General features: G+C 35.1%; 1 protein-coding gene across 5 annotated transcripts in view; it reads left to right on the plus strand.

Annotated features, from left to right (window-relative positions):
* Positions 1–18513, plus strand: part of LOC120534338 — a 63523-nt gene that overhangs the window by 22667 nt on the left and 22343 nt on the right. For all 5 annotated transcript variants that reach the window (XM_039761852.1, XM_039761851.1, XM_039761853.1 and 2 more), the window contains 8 exons: positions 3996–4124; positions 6654–6715; positions 8102–8249; positions 9711–9783; positions 10040–10119; positions 12429–12534; positions 13751–13836; positions 14577–14652. In XM_039761852.1, coding sequence (XP_039617786.1) covers positions 3996–4124; positions 6654–6715; positions 8102–8249; positions 9711–9783; positions 10040–10119; positions 12429–12534; positions 13751–13836; positions 14577–14652 — 760 coding nt within the window. The remainder of the gene's footprint in view (positions 1–3995; positions 4125–6653; positions 6716–8101; positions 8250–9710; positions 9784–10039; positions 10120–12428; positions 12535–13750; positions 13837–14576; positions 14653–18513) is intronic.

Here is an 18513-nt window from a genome sequence, read left to right on the forward strand (position 1 = left end):
CATTGGCTGAGCTTTCAAAGTAGCAATTTCCTTTTAATACATGACATGCCTTATATAAACAGTAGTATTTCAGCAGTGACATTAACTTTATTGGATTAACAGAAAATATGCAATATGCATCATAACAAAATTAGACAGGTGCGTAAATTTGGGCACCCCAACAGAGATATTACATCAATACTAACTTGAGCCTCCTTTTGCAAATATAACAGCCTCTAGACACCTTTGATGAGTGTCTGGATTCTGGATGGAGGTATTTTTGACTATTCTTCCATACAAAATCTCTCCAGTTCAGTTAAATTTGATGGCTGCCGAGCATGGACAGCCTGTTTCAAATCATCCCATAGATTTTCAATGATATTCAAGTCAGGGGACTGTGACAGCCATTCCAAAACATTGTACTTCTCCCTCTGCATGAATGCCTTTGTAGATTTCGAACTGTGTTTTGGGTCATTGTCTTGTTGGAATATCCAACCCCTGCGTAACTTCAACTTTGTGACTGATGCTTGAACATTATCCTGAAGAATTTGTTGCTACTGGGTTGAATTCATCTGACCCTCGACTTTAACAAGGGCCGCAGTCCCTGAACTAGCCACACAGCCCCAGAGCATGATGGAACCTCCACCAAATTTGACAATAGGTAGCAGGTGTTTTTCTTGGAATGCGGCGTTCTTCTTTCGCCATGGAAAGGGCTTTTTATTATGAGCAAATAACTCAATTTATGTCTCATCAGTCCAAAGCACTTTGTTCCAAAATGAATCTGGCTTGTCTAAATGAGCATTTGCATACAACAAGAGCCTGTGTTTGTGGCCTGAGTGCAGAAAGGGCTTCTTTTTCATCACCCTGCCATGCAGATGTTCTTTGTGCCAATTGCGCTGAATTGTAGAACGATGTACAGATACACCATCATTGGAGGTGATCTGTAGGTTGTCTGTAACCATTCGCACAATCCTGTGCATATGTCGCTCCTGTATTTTACTTAGCCTGCCAGACCTGGGTTTAACAGCAACTGTGCCTGTGGCCTTCCATTTCCTGATTACATTCCTTACAGTTGAAACTGACAGTTTAAACATCTAAGATAGCTTTTTGTAGCCTTCCCCTAAACCATGATACTGAACAATCTTTGTTTTCAGATCTTTTGAGAGTTGCTTTGAGGATCCCATGCTGTCACTCTTCAGAGGAGAGTCAAAGGGAAGCACAACTTGTAACTGACCACCATAAATACCTTTTCTCATGATTGGACAAACCTGTCTATGAAGTTCAAGGCTTAACAAGTTTATCCAACCAATTTGGAGTTGCAAGTAATCAGTATTGAGCAGTTACATGCATTCAAATCAGCAAAATTACAAGGGGGCCCACATTTTTGCAGCCAGTTTTTCACATTTGACTTAATGTCATACAACTAAATACTGCTTCACTAAAAATCTTTGTTCAGAAAACACCCCAGTACTCCGATGTTCCTAGGAAATGAAAGACATACTACTGTTATCTTTTTTGTTGAAAGTAAATTATTATGTCTCTGTGGGTGCAGTGCCTTAATCACATGCTGCAGGAAGCCAATGAAGCAATTGAGAACGTTCACTCCAACTACCTCATTAACTCCCCACGGTTGTGCATTTGAGCCCACGGAGAGCGACACGGCTCTATGGATTTAAAACTGGCCTTTTTTTTTTTTTTGAAGCTGCGGACCCGCTACACCATAATGTTAATAAAAAACAGTCTAAACCAGTACTGGGTGTTCCTTAGACAAACTGGCTGGTAATTTGAAGAGTCAGCACATTCTCATTTCATGCATAATGGTACATTAACTAATGTCTGGTCCTGCACAATTTGCTTTAACTAGAACAGTTGCTGTCTATACCTGGATATAAAATTGTCTTTAGTCCTGTTTAGTGTGACCTTAAACTTCTTCATAGTGTCAAGAACACATTAATAATTTTGTATTTTGTTTTACTGTTTGCTCATGACTTTGTAGTTGTGACTGTGACTCTGTTGTGTTTGTGCCGTTCATGGTCTCCACCATTTTCGGTGTGCATTTGCTATGATGCTCAGCCGTTACTTGGCACAAATTACACATGCCCTGTAACCTGTGACATCATGATGGACATGTTATGAAGGATAGCCATGTGGACAAATTACTGTCCAAACTTTGTTTTTAAATAAAGGACTGACTTACAGAAGGAATAGTTCTTGTGCAGACTCCCCCATCCCCATTGAATTCTGGTTTAGACTGGTTTTGTTAAGTTACTACAATTTATTGAATCTTTTGATCCTCAATAATCAATCCCTGACTATTTAGTGTAACAATCTAGGTTACGTCTGATTATACTTTCATTTAACCCCAAAACAACTCTGCCACTTCTTTAATAATATCATCAGTCCATTTGAAAATTATTTAAAGTTCTCAATCTACTCAAAATTTAGAAACTTTGGGTATTTTATCATCAATGTACTTTACTATACTCTTTGTTGTTCATAATACTGTTCACCCCATATTTGCATGGGTATTCCTTCAGTTACCCTGGTTATCTTTCGTCATTACAAAAACACGCTTGTTAGTTTAATTTGCATCACTAAGTGTTCTCAGTATGTTTGTAGGGAGCCTAGTAGATCCTTCATCCTAGCTTCAGATCCCACATCCATTCATGGTCTTTGTGGTATATGTACATTTTCCTCATGTCAGTGTGGATTTTCCTCCGTGGACTCCAATTTCCTTTCACAGAGAATGTTATGTGATACGATAAGTGAGTGTTGGTGTACTGATGAGAGTGCACTGTGATTTAGAAGTACAATGTTGAGGGCTAGTTCCTGCTTCACACCTACTGAAGCAGAGATAGATCCTGGCTTCCTGCAACCCAGAAAAAGGTAGTGAATGGATGGAATCATTCAAGGTTTTATATCCTTGTATATGCTTTGTTTTATATGGGTTTTATGTAATGTATTAGTATATTTTTCATTTTTATTGAAAATGTGAATGTGTTGTCTTTGTGGCATCATTTTGTTGCAATTTCTGATAGGGGCCACTATTTTGAATTGCTTATTTATGTCTGCTGCTCCTGTTCTTGGGGGTTGCTACATTCAGACCATATTTAAGTTTTGGATTAAAATGCATTTGTCAATTGATTTAGTGACAAGTATTAAAGAGAGTTTGACTCTCTTTGCTTTGCTTTTTAGCATTAATTTATAATACACTTGTGGCACCTTTTGACCCCTGGCTAGTCCTTAAACAATGTATTTGTCTTTTACCTTTTAAGTAATTTATCTCCTCGTCCATTCCATTAATTTATTTTCATGCATCTGAAATTTGCTGTTTTGACAAACTCATTATACTCCTTTGACTGTTGTGGTAATGCTAAAATACTGAAATAATGTTTCTGGTTTTATTTCAAAAAGGGTCACATTTTTTAACAAATCTGGAAAACCCTCAGGGAAATAAAAAGAGCTAAAATTCTATCGTGTAAGGACACTTGTAGAACAATAGAGCAAGACTTAAAAGATGCAAAAAGACTTTATATCAATAATTATAAACAAAAATACAACAATCTCAATACATGGGTAAACAGATAATACTAAACATTATTGAAGAAAAGACACCTTTGTAACACCTAAAATAAAAATAACACTAATACTAAAAATACATCTGATGAGATTATGAAAACAGCAGTTTAATCTGTAATTAGAAAAGCTAATAATACAAAGTGTCTATCCTAAAAGCAACATGTTTCACAATTTTACTGGCAAATGAGTCAGGATCAACGGTTCTTAATAACATTTGCATTCTGAATACTGTCATTATATTTTAAATATAATGCTCATCTGTATGTGGAATACTGTACTTGTTTTATCATTGCATTGTGTGTATAGATTAAACTCTTATGAAACAGAGGCCTCCTGCTTCTTTCCTTTTCCATGTTTTTCATAAAAATGAAACTGAATCTACAAAATATTTTTTGTCAATAATTTTTTTTTTTTTTGTTCTTTTTTTAATGCCACAGGAGAATGTCTTCTATTAAGGTAGACACCAACCTGGAGAAAACTATAACAGTGAAAAAGTATGTCTGGAATATGGATGATAACGGGGGTCTTCCATTGGTCAACAATGAGAGATCACTAAAAAGACATTGGTAGGGCAATAGTTTTCTCTCTCTCTCTCTCTCTATCTCTCTCTCTCTCATGTGTATATAAATATACTGCTCAAAAAAATTAAAGGAATTCTTTTTAATCAGAGTATAGCATCAAGTCAATGAAACGTCTGGGCTATTGATCTGGTCAGTTAAGTAGCAGAGAGGGTTGTTAATCAGTTTCAGTTGCTTTGGTGTTAATGAAATTAACAGGTTCACTAGGGAGGCAACAATGAGACAACACCCAGAACAGGAATGGTTTAACAGGTGGAGGCCAGTGATATTTTTCCCTCCTCATCTTTTCCAACTGTTTTTCCTCACTAGTTTTGCATTTGGCTACGGTCAGTGTCACTACTGGTAGCATGAGGCGATACCTGGACCCTACAGAGGTTGCACAGGTGAATTCAGCCCTGTGTAGGTTGATAATTCTCATTTTCATCAAATGATGTGGCATCCTTTCATTCCTAATGCATTACCCAGTCCATATCAGTATAGACATCCAGCATGATTTTTTTTCCCATTGAGATCTGATGTGTTTTCAAAGTGTTTGTTTAATCTTTTTTGAACAGTTAATATATACAGTATGCCCTGTATATATGCACATACAGCATACAGATTGCTAAACTGTGTCCAATAGCGTTACACTTACAAATTGGAGATAGACCCTGTGTCATTGTCATTCATGAGTGCGTTATCATCAGTAGACCACAGCCGAGAAACAAATTTTTTGTGGTTATGCCTAATTATTTTTAATTATTGCCATAGGGATTTGAACTGACTATCTCGGAAGGTGAGCTCATGGTTTTAGTTTTGTAGTTAGGTCTTTAGAGTTGACTTTTTTGGACTGTAAGGACACTAATAAGTTGACACAACAGACCAAAAGTGAAAGAAAAAGAGAATTTATTGACAATTTAGAAGATGTACTGTATGCATGGCATACCATTCAGATGTCTTCACTTTTATAGTTAACTGATATTAAAGTCTGAGCATTTTAAATTGTTCTAGTCATTTCATCAAAGAGTTAGATCTCATATTTTGATTTATCATTTCTGGAACATGAATTGGCAACACTAAATTGGCATTAGTGTGTACTTGATGTGTGTGTGTATGTGCTCCCTGTCCAGAGTTTGTTCCTGTCTTGCACCCTATGCTAGCTGGGATAGACTCCAGCTCCAGCCCCAGCCGCACCCCCACAACCCTGGTCTGGTTTAAACGGGTTAGAAAATGACATGACATATTTTTGTAGCCGTGAGTCATATTAAAAAATAACACTGATAATAGAATGTAATTAAATGTATTAGTAGACTATGTTAAACACATGCTTTTTAACAGCAATTTGCAATATCATGTAGTTAAAAACATAGCCAAGATTGGCTGCTTGTTGCTCAACAGTTTTCAAAGACAACAGATTTTAATTCAAGTGATGTGAATGGGGAGACAGTGCAAAATCTACCAGGCTGGGAATCCAACCCCATATGCTTAAGCTATGAGGTAGAAATGCTAACAACAGTGCCATTAACATCATAAAAAATTGACAGCATGCAAAGGCCAGGTGGGATTAATTTGAAGTCTAATAAATAGTGTTAAAGTACTGCTTCATATCAAGTTGCTAGTTTCCTATGCTGTCCACACTTACTCACCTTTGTGGCTTCTACTTAGTTAAACTCTCTTACTAGGCCTGCCCATATTGTTTATATCAGTTATCACATGCCTATTATCTCAGCTGTGCCAGTTTTAATTGTTTTATAATTGATTTTGTTACCCCTTTTGTACTAATGCTGACATTGCTGCAACGGGTATGAGCTTTTACTGTCATTGGGTGTTCAAATTTTCAGGCTTTTTTACAGCCTCAATATTTTGTTATTTCTTATGAATTCTTTATTTAACTGCTAGCTTGCTATTAGTGTCCTGTCAGTAGCTTAAAATGCTTGGTTTAATTTGTGTGTGATAGAAAAGCTTTGTGGCATTCCTTCCCTCTGTATCCCATTTCTACTGAAACAAGCTCATTATTCTTCTGGAACTTTGTTTTGAGTGAAAAATGGACGGGTGGCCAGCTGCATTAGTAAGTACATTCTACCAATGCAGTATAAATGAAATAACTTAAAGCTCAAAATGTAGAAGGGGTGGGTTGGTTTGGTGTTTATAGAAAGCTGTGTTTAATGTCTGCATTTCTGATTGTTGCATGTCATATTTTCCAATGGTTGTTCCACTCTTGTGCTAGTGTTTCATTTGATTCAATATATTTTCTATGTCCCACATTTAAATGGTGTGCCTAGCAAAGACTGAATGGGCATTAAATAGTGCTGGTTTGCTAAAAGCAAACATGTTGTGTCTGTTAAAACTGGGGACAGCCAGGCCTTCCTCCACTGTTCATTTTCATACAGACCTTCATTCAAAAAAAGCAGGAACCAGCAGATCGGGATATTCTTTTAGTGATACTGACAGATCAAACTTAGTGGAGTGGCACTATATTTTTTCCAACATGACTCAAAAAAGCAATGTATTACACCAAAGGTGTTGTTTCTTTTTTAGGCACTTTACTAACAAATTATGTTCATGTCAGCCTGCTGGATATCAGGAGCATTATGCACAAGGTAAAAAGAAAATAAAATTAATTTTACAGTCAGTTTCCATAACAAGCACTTTTCAAAGTTGATTTACAGCTTACTGTGTGTTACAATTGTTTGCAGTTGGCTATCTCAGTGAGTCAATGCTGAGAACTGAACTAATTTTAGTCCTTAAAGTTTTATATTCAGTCTGCTAAATGCTAGTCATGTTAATTTAAAGAAAAAACAATCCAGGTATTATGACTTGTAGGAGCCATTTGATGAACTGTGGTGTAGCTTGCATGTTATTAGATTATTCAGGATGTGGCTAAAAATAGAGACAAAGTAATGGTGTAAAATTTTAATAATAAATTGTACTTCCCTAGTGAGGTGAGCAGAGCGAAAGATGGATCAGGAGATAAAGATGTATTCAATGAACAAAACAATAATCAAAACTAAGAAATCTAGCCAAATCAATAACTCAAATTCAAATTGAAAAAAAAAACAGAACACAATATTCATATACTGTATATGTATTCATATGTATTTTTCTTTTTTGTTGTTCTGAGTAAGAATATGCGTCAGTGGGCCTTGCGGTGGACTGATACACCGCCTAGGGCTGATTCTTGCCTTTTACCCAGCATTGCAAAAAACAAGTTGGATTTAGCAAGTTTGAAAATGTATGCTATATAAGTAAACTCACTGTAAATGTTAACTTTGAACCATTAGAAGCTGTGAAGTTCCTCCATGTATAAACATCTTGTTATCCTTCCACCAGATGTTTTTGTAGGTTACGTTCACAATTGATAATGTTAATTTCCGTGATTAAAAGTAAGGTTTATGCATTTGAAACATCCTGGGCATTACAGTGGGTCAGTGGTTAGCAGTGGTATTTTTCACATCCTGAGTATAAATTATGACCTTGGGTTTACCAGTGCGGCGTTTCCACAATTTAACTATCCTCACATGGATATATTCTCAGTTTTCTTCCACATCCTAAAGATGTGCAGTTAAACTATAAACTAGGCTGCATAGGTGAGTAAGTAATGACCTGCAGTAGACTGGTGCCACATCCAAGAATAATTCTTGACTTGTACCCTTTGTTGTTGTGGGCTTCCATTAACTTCAGCCCACAACCTTGTATTGGAAAATTAGGTTTCAGAAAAAGAATACTTGAATAAATGTCCATTCCTTTCCTTGTCAGATTTATAATCAGAAATCAGACTTAGCTTTTATGAATACACTGTACATTCGTTTATAATCAGTCCTTACCTCCCTGACAACTCGGCTATTAGCTGACCATACAACCTTGATGGACAGAATGATCTTCTCTCATGTATCAAACTGCTTTACAATAAAATGAATGACTTCACTCACTTTGAAGAATTGTGTATGTTTATATGTAACTAATTCTTCTTGATATTTATATGTTAGGCCAGCAGCAGATAAGTGACACAGAAATGCAGAGACAGACCCTGCTGGTGAAGAAATATCTGCTAATTTACTCCAATGCAAAAAGAAGTGAAGATAAATTTCCATATCAAGCCCTTAAGATAAGTGCTCTACGCAATACTAAACCACAGTATGTACTTACTACAGGCCAGGGTACCTATGTTTGGGAAGGTCATGTCTAAGACCAAAGCAGAGGACCTGTTTCAGTTTTGTTCCATTCAGAGGTCCTTGAATCAGTGCCTGCCACAATAGCCCTAAAATGTAACTAGAATTTCTGAATAACAAAGTTTTACACTTGTTTAGGGGCACTGCCCTACCTTCTACCATGTTCTGTTCACCACCTAGGTGCCTGTTAAACTGACTATACACCTATATTATTGGAAGGAGGGCTGTCACCTGTTTAAGCAGAGCTTATCATTGTTCCGAGTGCTCAGTCGTGCCTTTTGTCTTTGTTGAGTCTTTTAAAGATCTACTCTGATATTCTGGGATTTTTAACCTTTTCTTATTCCCCTGATTACTGTTGATGTATTGCCAGTATTGTGCTTGTTTCATCATGATACCTGTGTCTTGAAATAAACTTGTTAAATATTTTTAGGTTCAACACATTATTTTCGGATCTCTGCTGTCATTGCTGTAGCCAGATACTTAATTAGAGATACTTCACTTTTCAGCAGTTGTTATCAACCACCTGCATTTGCTGCAGCAATCTCAAACTCTTATCTAGAAAAATAATCACGATAAAACTATGGAATTGGAAGCCTTTTAGACTCCCATGTTTTTCCTAGGCAATTTCTGTATATTAAGATTTAAGGATAACATAACTTTAGTATTGGACACACTAAGGCCTATGAAAAATTAACTCAAAAATAAAATTAATTCAATCAAATTTTAAAGCTATATTTAGAAAAAAGTTTAATCAATAAGCATTAATTAAAAGTGAAAACAGTAAACAGTAGAAACACAAGAAAAAACAAAAGTTTAATGTAATCCCAAAGAGTTTATTGGCCAAAGGTCTCTTGTGTAAAACTGCTAGCTTCTCGGGTTTCTCTCCTTAGTATCCTGCTTTGGCACTTAGTTCCATTGTTACATTGCCAATCATTTACTCTAAATGAGGAATGTGACACTAGACATGGTTTAGGAATCCAAACTGCGTTTTAGCCTGACACTGACTCAGATTTTGTTTTTTTCTTTAATTGACTGTGGCATGCCCAGAGGTTTTTCTCCAGAAATGCTGTAGTTGCTTGGAATTTTTGTTTCTTCTCTTCTACTGTTACCTGGCCATATCTGAATTGTATTGTTAGTGGAATTAAATGATCATTTGTATATGTTAATGAATTTGAAATTATTCGGTGTGGTCAAACTAATTTGTGTGTTTATGCTATAAATAACATGATGTAACTATTTCTGTCAGTACATTATAGTTTTATACTTGTGCAAAGGCTCAGAGTCTTTACCATACAAAAACAAACTAAATTAAAAACTGATGATAACCAGAACTGGAAAAACTAGATTATAAGTTAAAACAATAATATAAAAAAAAATGAAAACAGCAGCACAAACTCACTCAGCTCAAACTGTTTATTTAATGCAGCCACCAAAGTTCCACTGAGAAGTCTGATGTTTTGAATGATCATCCTGGTTTGTCCTGCCACTCGAGTTTACATGTGAGTTTGTCATAAATTGAGACTGAGGCTCTTGCTTTGTTACAGAACTTGAAAGTCAATTGTTTGTAAAGATATACTAGGTTTAGTATTTGTGGTAAGGAGGTAATATAAAGCCCTGAGTGTGGGGTGGCATCAAGGAGAATTTAGTGGCACAGCCCACCACATTATCCAGTCATTTAAAGTTCAGTTGGATTTATGTTGCATTCTTTTTTGAGATGTAATAAATCGTTTATATATCCCCTCTCTGTTCATCTAGACCCCAGGACATCAGCTGCCAAATTCAGATAAAGAAGCAGAAATGAATCTTTGTGATGTCACTTTACAACAGAATACGTGGTAAGATATTGGTTATATGAGTAACACTGCAGTGTATGCAAACTAAGTGTCATAACTACATATAAATAAAAGCCCCCCCGAAAATCCTTATGGAATATTTTCAACTCATAAAGCAAAAAAGAACTAACTATACACAAAAGTGCCCATTGCGTAGTCCATTATACTGTAGTGAGAGCACATCTGGAATACTACATGCAGTTTCAGTCTCCATATTAAAATGTCATAACATAAGAAATAGTGAAGGGGGCCAATCATTGTTTGATATTTATTTGGTTAGGCACTGTAATAGCTAAGTTGTCCTAATCAGAGTGCTCGAGAAAATCAAAAGAAATGTTGCCAGAGAACTTATGGAACATTTGAGAAAAGACTAAAAATTTTCATTTTAATCAAATGAAAAGTTAAGTGGGCGACTCAATGGACATATTTAAAATTGTGAATAGAGCTTTTTGGTGGATATCAAATGCTATTTAAAATGAGTTTTAAGAGTAAACTATGCAAAAACTTTGAGATGTATTTTTTCACAAAGTACATAATAATGTGACAGTAGTATTTTGGAAACTATCACATGTTTTCTTGACAATAATTTTAAAAGTTTGGTAAATAGAACTTGATGAGCAAGCTGACTAGCCTGTTATCATCAAGACATTTATTCTGATATACACGTTACCGGCAATGTATGAAAAGCAGGCATTGTATAGAATGCCTAGGTAATATATAGAAAGCCAAAAATTTGACAAAGTATGAAACGATTAATATTTCACACATTTCCTAGGCATTCTGTGCAATGCCAAAAGATATACCGGCAAAGTATAAAATACTCCAGCTAATGCAAAAAAGCAATGACATGCGATTCAAAATGCCATTCAAGCCTTCCTTGTTGTAACAAGTAGGTTAATTTTTTTCTCTTATTTTTTTTCATTAAGAAAGTTCTGTATTTTATTTGATATTTTCTTTTTTCATTTATGTAATTTTTAATGAAGGTCTTTTCATGACTCTTTTCAAGTTTTACTTTTTTGTACGAAAGACAAGTACAATTTAAAATATTTTTTTTCTTATTGCAACAGGTAGGTTCATATTTTATTTTCTCTTGTTTTCCTCAATAAGAAAGTCCTATACTTTATTTTGTATTTCTTTCTTTTTCATATACATCTTTTCAATAAAACCCTTTTCATGACTCTCTTTTAATACTTTGCCTAAATAGCATTTGTCATTCTATATAATGCCTAGGTATTACATACAATGCCTAGGGAAAGTATATATAATAATAATATTTCATACTTTGCCCAAAAACTCCAGGAATTCTATATATTGTCTTGGCATTCTATACAATGCCCGCGTTTCATACATTGCCGGTAACACATATAACAGATGAGAAATATGTAGTAAAACAACACCACCATACTTCCTTTCTTACCACCTGCCATTCTACAGAGTCCAATTATTTACAGGATTTCAAGGTTGATGCAGTGGTTAGTGTTGCTACCTGACATGGTGAGACCCCTGAGATCAAACCCTGGTCCTGGACTGCTTGTGTGAAGTTTCCTAAAAAGTTGCATTTCAACTTAATTGGAGACTGTACTGCCAGTCATTTAAGTACTGGGATGTACATGAGTGTGCCCTTCAATGGGTTAGCTCTCCGTGCTGAGGTCACTCCAGCATCCCTGCCACCCTAAACTGGAAAAGAGGGATTAGAAAATGAATGGGTGGCCAAGTCTAAAGATTCCTGTAGTGTTTCAAGACTTTTTCCCAGTAACACTATTTTCCAGTTTGCTTCTATAGACTGAGCTCAATGCTTCTAATGCAGTCCACACTCACATCCTTATGCAATACTCGTTTGATTGTGATTCACCCTTCTAAAGAAACATTGCTGAGATTAAGCATTTTGAGCAATGACACAATAAGTGCTATACACACGTAAAGAGGTATTATTATTATAATTATTAAACACCATCTGGAAAATAGAATGGTATTAGGTGGAAAAAGTTGAAATGCATTGTTTGGAACATCTAATTTTGTAGTCTGTAGTCTATTATATGTTGCAGCTTATCTTAGGCAGTCTTGTTGGATGGGGTATGGCAAACTATGACAATGTATTGTAAGACAATCAATTGAGCTTTATTTGGTATACTTTATGTAGACTGAATAAACTAAAGGCATTTGCAAAGGGCTCAAAATTATTGTCCTACTAAATTCCATTGTTCTTTGATACTTAGGCACTATAAGCTTTAAGCGCTTAAAATAAAAAAAAGGCTACAACAGGGTGAGTTATTGACCTAAGGTACAAATATAACTAATCTGCTTGTTTGTAGTGCATCTGCGGTCAAGCTGCCAGAAAGTAGTCATCCTTCAGAGGATCTTCAGCTCTCAGAGACAGAAGCCGACCTAAGTCTACAAACCTTAAATGAGCCAGTGTTGGTATGTGAATCTAATAAAACAGGATTCAATGAAGATTTCAGATTTAGAGTGTTTTAATAGTGATGGTGACGCACTTAAAACCAAAAAAGGAAGTTATGACATTAACATTAAAAACAATTTATGCTTTTAATGAGAAACAACTTTTCTATAACGTGTTCTGTTACACAGTTTTGTTTAATGACTGTGTACTTTTTGTGTACATCTTTTTGGTATCTTTTCTGTAAATATTTTACAGGGCACATACATTTTAAAGCTGTGGCATTTTTTTTAGAAACTCAGTAGATTTTACTGAAGTACATCAGGAAAATTTAAATGACCTAACACCTATATCCCAGCAGGACTCGTATCATGTGGAAGTAGGAGCCATCCCAAGAGATGGTACCAGTTTGCTGCTGGACACACTCACTAATAAAGCCAATGTTACACAGAGTCACCAGCAAATCCAATCCTGCATATCTTTGTGATGTGGGAGGAACACACCCACAGGTTTTCTGAACCTACTTAATCAAATGCATGGACTTGCATGGAGAATTTTGTCAATAGTGGGCTGAGTAGGAAAAAAACATGGGCAGGACAACAGTCTATTGTAGCAAACAAGTTCAGAGTTGATAATCAACCTAGCACACACTTCTGGAATGTGAAGCGAAAACAGGAGCACCCAGAGGAAACCCACCATAGACATAAGAAGAATATGCAAACTGCACGGTGACATTCCTGATAATATTAATAAATACAATTATTGAAACATTTAATGAAATTATACATTATATCATATGATTAAATTTACTCTTTATTATTTTTAGATGTAATTATTTGCCAGCTAGAATTAGGTGTCTATGAAAGGCAAAGATTATACAAATAAACTGAATCAAACTAATTACTATTATATATCATTTATGTATACTCCAAGTACAATAAATACAGTTAGTTAAGCCTTATTTATTGTGTAAAGTTTCATATTTTCCCCCAAAAATGAAAACTGCAGAAACTGGATATTTAAGACATTTCAGCGTGCATTACTGGACATACCAATCCATGGCTGTATGCATTGTGTTTTTGTTTCATCAATGTTAATTTTGAGCTAATATTTTTGACCCAATTCCATCTTTCCTTATTCATGCTTTTTTAAAAGAAACATACAGTATGTGTCATGATAGACAGAACATCTCTTTATGGTACTCTTGTTAGTAATAATTCATTCACTTGGTTTTGGCAGTGTCCTCAGATGAGTAAAGAACTATCTTATAAAGAACAACTCCACTTGGAAATGAAGTTTCGTCATTTGTGGGGGAAGAATTTTGGGTAAGAATCCCAAGAGCTATTATGTTAGCCATTTAGACCCATCTACAGGAATTGTAATTTAAAAAGTCTTGCAGCTTTTGAACTATTCCAAGTTCCTGCTTCAGCCATTGTATGCTTACTAGTTTTCCGAAACACACACATGCCTTCTAAATCCCATCAATCATTACTAGAGACTATAGTTTGGATGTAAATGCGAGTTCCAGGCTTGAAGTATGCAAAGTCTTACTGGCTTTTCTTCAGTTAACTTTATTCCATTTTTAGAAGAACATGACTAGAGATGGGTAGAAGACTATAGATAATCAGATAATGATTCAGTAATCACACACACCGATAGTATATTTCATTGAACATTGATTCCTGTGTGTCATACTAAATGTCAACTGTAAATTGTTGCAATGACACTGCAAGGATAGGTTGAAGCACCAGGCACCAATACTGAAAAAACAGATTTAGAAAATTGATAAGCACTATATAAACAGAAGAAAAGGAGATTGATGTTATTTCTTTAACATTCTTAACATATGTTAATTTTTAGAGTCTCTACTAGTCTTCTGTTATGTAAACCAATTTTATTAATCAAGGATACTTGCCAACTGTTTTCAGTGAATATTGATAACCAGATGTGCTACTTTTATTTACTGTATATAAATTGCTTGTTTAATGAAATGAGATGCTGGAGAAAGAAGAATGAATTTCATATAAGGGCCATTTAAATGTCTGGCAATCTTTCTGTTTTGTAGGAAAATTCCATTCCACAATCTTCAGAGTAGCTTCTCGACCAAATTGAATCCAAGCCAGCTATTATTTATAAAGAAGGTACAGAAAAATTATTCAATTCTAACATCAAGTTAACTTATGTTGACTCACCTAGTCGAATGAGTGTAAGTATTGTGACTAGCAGAGCACTGATTTATTTCTGTTATAAGACATCTTAACCCCAGGAACAGGAGAATTGTGTAGTATTACAAATGACATGTTTGAAGGTAAATTTGCATAGAAACAGGAAAAAATAGGACAGTAGTGTAAGTGATAAAAACATATTCTTTTTGTAGAATATTTTATGGAAAACACAGTGGAGTACAATTTCATATTAATATTCCTATTTATGTAATTTGACTGCATATTTTAGTTTTCTGATAATATTGTGATAACATTCCTTCTAAATTGATCCCATTTGTAAAACAATTTACTTTACCAGATCTTTTCTCCAAATGTAATTTCATATTTTCTGTTACCTTTTATATATAATGCTGGTTGTTATTTTTAGCAGTCCAAAAAACTATCCAAAGTTCATTGTTCAGTAATAAGAAAACTATTGTTGATTTGTATTTTTGTATTATGATACTGTAATTCTGTACTGGTTGGTTTTCCTCACAAGCTTTTGCATAGGTGGTTCAGAATTCTGCTGCTCATGTTATTACCACAACCACCTCCACAGAACATATTACTCTGGTTCTATGTGATCTCCACTGGCTTCTTGTTAAATATTGAATGGATTTCAAGATTTTGCTATTAACATTCAAAGCTCTTCATAATCTGGGACCCCAATACCTCTTGCATTTGTTACACATGTAAACGCCTGCTCTTACTCTTAGATCTTCTTATTCAAAGCTGCTTGTTACACCCTCTGCTCATTTATCTACCATGGGTTTTAGATCTTTTAGCTTTGTGGCTCCTTGTCTTTGGAACTCCCTCCCTCAAGATATCCGCAGCATTGATTCATTTTCCAATTTCAAATCCAGACTTAAAACTTTCGTACCTTTTTAAACTTGCCCACTTTCCTGAATTTGCTCATGGACTGTAAGATTTTTGCACTTTTACTATTATATTTCATCCATCCATCCATTTTCCAACCCGCTATATCCTAACACATGGTCACGGGAGTCTGCTGGAGCCAATCCCAGCCAACACAGGTTGCAAGGCAGGAAACAAACCCTGGGCAAGGGCGCCAACCCACCACAGATTATATTTACAAAATGTTATTTTATTTTAATTATTTTTATTGTATTGCTTTCTTTACTTTTGTAAGGTGTCCTTGTGAGCCATGAAAGGTGCCTTTAAATAAAATTTTTATTATTTTTGAAATATTTTGTAAAACCATGTATTAATAAATATAAACCCAAAACAAATTACCCATTACTGTTCTTTGAATGAAGCACCAAAACAAAACAATCCTCTGAGAAAATGTCTCTCAAGGTGATCCAATTTAAAAATTGAAGATGTAATAGTTGCTGATGTGTTTCAGCACTGTAGTGTCCATTGTGCAGGGCTTATAAGGGCTTTCACACAGCTTAAGTCTGTCTACTGTGTTTATATGCTCATGGACTATTCAGAGCTCCAAGTGCGGACATTTCATCTTCCCACTTCAGTGGGTTTCCGATCACACTATTAGGAATAATGCAAGATCACTGCTAATTTGTCACTTGCTGTGCTAAAACAAACAAAAAAAGCAGTTAAAGATAAATGCCATTTTTCTGGAAATAAAGAGAAAAATAAACATACTAATAACTTTTGGGTGAAAGGTCTGCATTACATCACGTCTCGTAAAATTCAGGAAGCTTTGTTTTGTCAGCTCAGATTTACCATCTGTCCAACAGCAAGTGAACACAGCATTAAAGTGCTGTTACTAAAAATAAAAAAGCTCACAAATGCTTAAAAATAGTGAGATATCATAGACATGTTGTCAGATTAAGTATTACTCAAGCAGCCATGCCCAGAAGCAGAAACTGAGTTTACCTGAAGCATTTCTAAAACAGGTAAAAAAAATTTAAAAAAAGACACTCTTAGTGGGGTGAATATTAAACTAACAAGTGGAGAAACTCCCTTATTAAAGCAGAGTGACATCATTTGTGCCATTACGTTGTGAGTAATTAAAATTTATAAAACCAAGAAGGGTGTCAAGGTCTGTTAAGTACCTGGGCACATGATGTTGCAAAGAACATGGTTTATGACTGCTTTTATGATCCTGAATTCTGTTTCATACTAGACTTAAAGTTTTCTTTGTGTAATAACATGGACAGGGACATACATGATACAGTAAGAGGGGAATAATCTAATTGTACCAATTATAGTTCTTCCCACACCACTCATGGACTATGACCACCCTGGGGAAGAGGTTGCAGGAGGCTTATTGGGATATGTCATAACACATCATTTGCCACTTTTATGGGTCCAAAGCTGCTTTGTGGCCCTTTTTCCACTTCAAAAACTATTTCTTTGCTTTGTTTTTGGAAATATTTATTATTTCTATGTCGCCTTTTTATATGCCATGTTCCATGAAAATTGGGTAACCGTTTCTAAATGCAAGTGTTGTTATCACAGATAATTTAACATTAAAGCAATTATATTCCTCAAAAGTAATTTTGTCTATAAACTATTCTCTGATTAAATTTCTAACTTATAAATGTTATCTATAGATGCAAACATCAAAACATCATTATCTTGATCGATCAGTGCTATACCTTTACCATGAATTAGCTTTACAGAGCTAAATACAAAGATGAGGTAATCAGGCTGCTATAAAAAGGTGTTGAATGTTCATTTAAAGTGTTTTTTCCTTCCTGAAAACTGTGAAACAATTAAAATGCTCCTTCCATGTTTTTATTTCTTAGATGTCTAAAATAGGCGATTATTTTTACTATCACATTTCAGAACATTGTGGCAAAAATGGATTACTTACTGTCCTATAATGATGTCAGCAATGAAACCAAAGTCTGCAATTAAACTATTTTTAAACCTCGTCTAGGCAGTAATGTTCTACTTTAGTTATTATGGGCTTCATTACAGACATATCATTTTATTTCAAGACATTCGCCAAATGAACACTCGTAATATCTCTGAGGAAAATAAATATTTTAAATCTTCCTATTTAAGTGGGAATCAACGATATTCCCCAGTTACTTATCTAGTAGCTGCTTAGATGGTCACCAAAAAGGAGTTCATTTTAAAAGATGGGTGAGCTGGTGACTGAGATTCGGACAGAACACCAGTGTTGTCAAGCCAGATAAAGTGTTGTGTCATCATTTGGCCTCAATATGCAATCTGACTGTCAAGACTTTATGCACAAAGACCAGTGCAAAAAGAATGGCAACTATTCAGACTTGTCATTAGTCACACAAATGTGGTCATCTTATTAACTATTATTATTACTTTTATCCCTGTGTTCAGCAAGGAGTGTTAGCTCCACAAATGAATCAGGCTCTGTGCTTGGCAATGCAGAGTGAAAAGGTTGTTCTGATTACAGTGCTACCTTAAAGCCACAATGGCAACAAAATAAGCACAACAATACAACCTAATCATAACATAAATAATAATCTTACACAAAGCTAAGGAATGTTTCAGTGTACAGTCAACATGGTTGTGTTGGGAGATCTCAATGGAAAAGATGCACACTTAGTTTTTTCATTGTCTCTCTTTTGTAATAACAACAAAAATAATACATTTTATTTAATTTAAAAGTCAAAATTAAAAACAGAAAAATAAGACAGTCAAAATTACAAAATGAACAAGCCCATAAAACCTTGTTTAAAACTCTGTGTCTTTAAATCAGTTGTAAAAGAAATAACTGAAAAAGACTGCCTAAGATAGAGGCAGGGAGTTCTATAATCTGGGAGCTGCAAAACTAAAAGCTTCATCACCCAGTGACTTGCATTTAGTATGCAGGACAAGAAAGAATTG

The sequence above is a fragment of the Polypterus senegalus genome, chromosome 8, assembly GCF_016835505.1.
Source record: "Polypterus senegalus isolate Bchr_013 chromosome 8, ASM1683550v1, whole genome shotgun sequence".
NCBI classification, from domain to species: Eukaryota; Metazoa; Chordata; class Cladistia; order Polypteriformes; family Polypteridae; genus Polypterus; species Polypterus senegalus.